At 42.7% G+C, this 6,206-nt stretch overlaps 1 protein-coding gene across 1 annotated transcript; it reads left to right on the top strand.

The window, feature by feature from the left end:
• Window positions 1-181: 181 nt before the first annotated feature.
• Window positions 182-1,339, top strand: EPUS_09266 (uncharacterized protein; the record flags this gene model as incomplete). Its single annotated transcript, XM_007805844.1, has 1 exon — window positions 182-1,339. One exon carries the CDS (start codon window positions 182-184, stop codon window positions 1,337-1,339), a length of 1,158 nt encoding a protein of 385 aa, XP_007804035.1.
• Window positions 1,340-6,206: the final 4,867 nt, after the last annotated feature.

Genomic DNA, 6,206 nt, shown 5'->3' with positions numbered 1-6,206 from the left:
AACTCTAATTCAGTGGATTCGAGATCTACAGCGGCAGAATCTATGCCCAAATTACCCTAGAATTCGCTCTTTTGTGTACGAAATCCTGCGAAATCGAGGCGATTCGCGGCCCCTGGGCAAGAACTATGTATCTCGCTTCATTTCTCGCCATTCAGAGCTTCGAACAAGCAGATCTCGAGCTATGGATATTAAGCGCCTCTCTGCGCTTGATCCTACGGTTATAGAGAGCTTCTTCTCTGAATTTGAACAGCTCCGAAGTCAGTATGGCGTCGAAATAGAGAATATCTGGAATATGGATGAAACAGGCTTTCAAATGGGTCAAACAACAAGCAATTTTGTGGCCTATGACGCCTCTATAGGGCGCCCTGTTGCTCCGCAGCCAGATAATACGCAATGGGTCACAATTATTGAGTGTATCTCATATCACCGCGCCCTAAAGCCCTATCTCATCTTTTGTGGCAAGGCACCAGAGCTACATATGTTCCCTGCTATTGATGAGCTACCTGACATTATTTGGGCCTTCTCTCTAAAGGGATGGACTGATAATGAGCTTGGTATTGATTGGCTAAGGCGGATATTTATTCCACAGAGGCCTATAGGCAAGCATTCTATTCTGATTCTTGATGGCCATGACAGTCATTCTACAGGCCTATTTCAGTATCTCTGCCTTCAAAACGACATCCATCCACTCTATCTACCAGCTCATGCCTCTCATAAGCTTCAACCACTCGATTTAGGACCCTTTTCGCCTCTCAAAGCAGCATATGGCCAATTAGTACAAAGATTTGCACCAACAGGCCTTGCAACACTTAACCGCAGAGTATTTACCAAGCTCTATATTGAAGCACGTCAAACTACATTTACTGAGCGAAATATTCGTGCTGGATGGCATCGTACAGGAATTTGGCCTCTAAATAAGCAAAAACTACTCAATGACCCTGAAATTCGAAATTTTGGACGTACTACGCCTGAGTATCAACCCCCAGCTACGTCAGATGGTCTCTATAGCACTCCAAAGCAGAGTGACAATTTACGCGCACTAATTCGTCAAATTGAGGCCAAAACAACGCCTCAAACAAGACGCGCTGTACGAAAGCTTGGCCACAGCGCTATTCAAGAGCATACTGGCGCTCAATTGCTTCGAACGCAGCTCCGAGAGCTACGTCAATTGGCTTTGAAGCAAGAGCTTACCAAACGCTCAAAAAGGATACAAAAAGAGACAAAGCAGCGGTCGTGGAATCTCGAACAGGTCAGGGCTGCTCTAGCGCCTAAAAAGGTCCATTTCGTACGCAAGGAGGGCGGCGAAAAGCGAATTCTGCGTACTGTTACATTAGAATAGGCCTATAGAAGCTATTTCTATCGAAATTAGCCAATTTGAATGAGTATAGCAGCTCTAATGCAGTAGAATTTGGTGTTGTTGCTAACCCGAAATTGGCCCGCTTTGTGGGGTGGCCCGCTTTGTGGTGTTGGGCGTTACATCGCTAGCAAGGCTATAAGGAAGAAGACGAGCTATCCTAGCTAATTGATCCGGGTATTTGCGTTCAAGCTAGCGAATCTTAAGTAGAAAAGCCTTAATGGCTCTGTGATCATCCAAATCACGTGGTTCGAAGTAGCATGATTTTCGAAATTTGGCTTCTTGAAGTTCTGAATCCTCATCATCTATATCCTGTTCTATAGCAGCTTCTGAGTAGCCTTCTCTTATGGTGTAGATTCCGCCTCTTCTGTATATCTCCTGTTTTCGCCGAGTAGTATCAAGGGCGCTATGTACATAAGTGCTCTGTAGGACTTATGTTTACGCCACCTGACGACAACTAGTAGGGACGAACCGAACTAGCCTGTTTCAAGGATTTCTGCGACTTCTGGATGCCAAGCAAGTCTTATCTTGTGTACACAGTTGTCGAGAAAAGGTAGGCAGGAAGGAAGGAAGCTATCGATTAGCTTAGAGGAGTGGGAAGCCAAGGAAGCTGTCGATAAGCTTGGAGATCGACCGAACCGAGGATTAGCCGAATTCTGCAGGGCACAGCTAGCTCGCTGCTAGGCAGGGTAGCTGACAGGGTTCTGCGGCGGCGTGCAGAAGGTTGACAGGATCGAATTCGAAGCAAAGCGAGTTTCGAAGCAGGGCGAATTCTGAACTCGAATTTCGAAGTAGAGATACTTCTGCAGGGCATAGCTAGCTCGCTGATAGGCAGAAGTTTGCAAGGATTCTGCGGGTGGCGTACAGCGCTGTGCAGATACTTAGCAAGGCTGAATTTGCAGGGATACCGTGCAGATTCGAGGTTCAGTAGCTAGCTGTGATGGTTCTGCTTGTGCACAAACGCGTGCAGAACGTTGGCAGGGCTGAATTCGAAGGGAAACCTTGACGAATTCGAGGCAGAGTAGCTAGGGCGCCCGCAGTAAAGCGTTCACCGGCGTGTCCACCAATTATTACGCGGAAGGCCATGCAACAGGGTATGGGGGTGCTATAGGGATAGCGGAGAGTCACGAAGAAGCTATAGAAGGCAACTGTATGACTGACTGGTATGAAGATGGATGGCTGATCTCTAACAGCTATAGAGGAGAAGCAAAGGGATATGGGCGTAGTGCGCCCTAACGCCCAATGCGGCATAGCGTGTGTGCAGGACTTGGCATGCGGTCAAGCCCTGGCCCAGGTTACGTACGTAACAGCAGGCCTATTACAGAAGCTGTAGATCTGTCTCTTCTTGCCCCTATCTAGGTCCAGGGGAGCAGAGAGTATTGTTCCGCCATATTACTCAGGCGAGTCGTAAGGACCTTCTTAACAACCTTCGCTAGCATGTTCTCTAGGGCAATTAGCCTATAGCTGCCGGGTAGTAAGTAGTCCTTCTTGCTCTCTTTGCGCAGGACTATTGTGATTAATTCCTTATACTATGTTGGAAGCGTACCGCATGCAAAGGCTATGCGAATGCTATACGCTAGTCCAGCTGCGATTTCTAAGGTGATTCCCTTAAGGACCTCATTTAGGATGCCATCCGGCCCTGCAGCCTTCCTGCTTAAGAGCCTATTAATTATCACTAGTACTTCCTCTGCTAAGACAAAGCTATCAAGTACTAAAGCCTAGTTCGCCTGAGTCGCGCATGTAAGCCGCAGGGGGTTCGCAAGGCTTACTAGGGGTGCCGGGAAGAATTTCTCTGCTAGGATTTAGGCCCTTTCGTTATCTAACATAGTTAGCTCGCCTCTCTTATTCCGCCGCAGAGCAGGGATATAAGGGTCAGCGTGCGGCTTTCCTGCTACTCGCCTGCTCTACTAGAAGAGCCTCTAGAGCCTGTTGTTCCTCTGCTATTTCTTAGCATTTATTAGGTTATTAACTAGGCGTCTCTAGTTCGCTCTTAATACCTGCTACATCTTCTTCTTTAGCTTCTTAAAAGAGCGTCTAAAGCTATAAAGGTCTCTTTATTCGTAAGTAATAATATACCTGCGTCTTGCATACTTTATATGTGTTAATAGCACGCTAGCTTTAGGAAACTAACTTAGGCGTGCCCTTAGGCTTAGTCTAGCTCTAGGGCAGTGTTATAGTAGTAAGGTCTCTAAGGCTTCTTAGATGCTTTGCAGCAGGCTCTCTATCTGATCTTATTAAGTTTAGTATAGTGCTTTTATAAGGCCTTCTTTATCTAGCTTTATAAGTACAAATTACATGCGTTTTACTAATGATTCTTATAGCACTTAGATGTCCAAATCTATCCTGATAGGGATGTGGTCTTGTAGCAGGGCCTAGCGCTCTTCTAGGCCACAGAAGATTACTTGATTACTTAGCACTTATAATGCGAATATAAGGTCAATTACTGAGCTGTAAGTGCCCCTCCTCTAGGTTGCCTCCCTCCTTAGGGTCAGTAGTCTAAGGTTGCGGTAGTTAGCTTTGTTAAGCAAGTAGTTCGCCTCTTGTTTGCATATAGTATTAGTGCCTCCCTAAGCAGAGTGATAAGTATTAAAGTCTCCTAGTAGTAGGACCTCTCCCTTAGCCTTACTAAGGGCGTAGGCTATGTGTCTCTATTTGTATATATATAGTCCCCCTGCTCTTAGGTTATACACGTTCAGAATTGTTAGCTTACTATTTTAGGTAGTTAGGGCTAGACTTGCTATATTTAGGCTATATTACTTTTGCCTCTAGTTTGCTATATCTACGTCTTGCCTTATTATAAAGTATACCCTGGTTTTAAGGCAGGCTTTATAGGCCAGTTTATAAGACTTAGGGCAGTAGGTAAACTAAGTGTATTTATTAAAAATTGGCTCTTGAACTGTTAGGACTTAAGGTTATATGAAGCTGTCAAAGAGGGCGCAACTCCCCTGCGAGTTGCTGTTGCCACAGTTGTATTAGACAACTAAGAGCCTATAGCTCATCTAGGCTTAGGTTAATGTTGCTCGCCCCTGCGATTATCATGCTTCTCGCCTGTGATGCAGATGTGTTATTCTGATTAATGATGAGCCTTTGCTGAGAGGAGCTTCTTACCGCCTGCTTAATGTAAGTGGGTCATCTAGCACAGCGTTAGTTATTGTCTATGTTAAAGGACTAGGCTCTTATCCTCTTACGCGAGATTAGCATCTACTTATCGCCCTGTACTTGTTAGCCTAGGGCTAGCTGTTTCGTTTCTGCGCTTATGCTATATACTATAGCTATACATATGCTATACGCCTGCATGTACAGTATGATTCATCTGCGCTAGATACCTTTGTGGTATAATTAGTAGAACGGGCATGTCTAGCTCTGCCATGCCCTGTGCTGCTTACTATAGTTGGCACATAAGACTCTCTTAGTTATATACTCTGATGTGGCATGTTAACTTGTATATTACACGTAGCACGCCTGCTTCCTATATGCGTATTAGGCCATGATTTTATTATATTACTAGCTAGTTAGCTACTAATATAACGTAGAGTTCACATCCCTCTATAAGGTCTCTGCCATGTTTTCCTATACAAGCTCAGGACTCTTGCCCTTAGGCTCACCTTTTAATAATATACTTAAGATTCAGGCCCGGCCAAACCCTTATTTATACTCTAATTGTAGTTTACTCTATAAGCATATAGCACTAGCGTTAGCTAGAATAATATCACTTTAATTTATATACAGAATGCATGCTTCTCGCAGGCTCCTAGTATAAGTAAGATAGCTGTCCTAGACTTTTTATGTACTGATACACACTGCTGTCCTCTCAGGCTATATAGACAGTCTCCTTAGTGGCTGCTATTATGTACCACGCCTTATGTCAGATTTATAGATCCTTCTCTTTGTGTTATTTATAGAAGTCTCCTTTGTATAGACTGACTATGTTTTGTAGACAACTTATAAGATATACGTATACTAGCCGCATACTAACTCCTTACTTACTAATTAAGCTTATGTTATTAATATCTTAATAAATGCCTTTATATTGCCCTTATAACTTTGCCTTAACAAATACTATATAGCTATACTTATAATTATGCTTTAACAAATATTATATAGTTATATCTATAGCTTTACTTTAATAAGCGTCTTAAATTTGTTCTAAATATTCTCTTATTTATAGACTACCTATATTTCTATAGAGCTTACATATACTAGACTGCCTGTGACACCTTAAGGGAGGTCTGTTACTTAATAGCCTTAAGGCCTTAACAAGATTCTTTATATATAAGACTCTAAGTCTTAATAAGGTTCTGCTAAATATTAATAATTTGTCTGTATTAAAGGATTTCCTCTCCTTGCTAGCAAGTCGCCGCCTACTTGTGTATAATGCGTGAACTCAGAAGGGGACAAGTACAAAGGTGTCCTATCTCTTATTTAAAATAATATCACATCCACTGGTTACAGAACCAGTTTCAGGTCTGAGTACGAGTCAGATAAACAAGAGTTAGATAGTTTTCAAAACCTAGTATCCTCTGATTCAGTGTAGTGCATAGTCGCAACGTGTACGAAACGCACGCATTACGCCCGCATAACCACAGTGGATTCTCTTTGGCTTCCTTATCATTAGTGACTGCGCTGATGAGTACTAACATTAGATATCACAAGAAGGTAAGAATCTATATCTTAACTGTCTGAATAACGAACAGCTACTTAGTGCAAGCTTATTAAGGGCTATTAATTTAAATACTAATTTAGTTTTAGGTTTTAAAGGTATCTTATAATTTTAAGATTAATATTTAGGTAAGGCTATACTTTCCTTATCTTCCTTAAATAACTCCTTAAATTTCTTATATTTTAGTAAGTA

The sequence above is a fragment of the Endocarpon pusillum genome, assembly GCF_000464535.1.
Source record: "Endocarpon pusillum Z07020 unplaced genomic scaffold scaffold4804, whole genome shotgun sequence".
In the NCBI taxonomy this organism is placed as follows: domain Eukaryota; kingdom Fungi; phylum Ascomycota; class Eurotiomycetes; order Verrucariales; family Verrucariaceae; genus Endocarpon; species Endocarpon pusillum.
The sequence above is the reverse complement of the archived record's forward strand: the minus strand, read 5'-3'. Positions and strand labels throughout refer to the sequence as shown.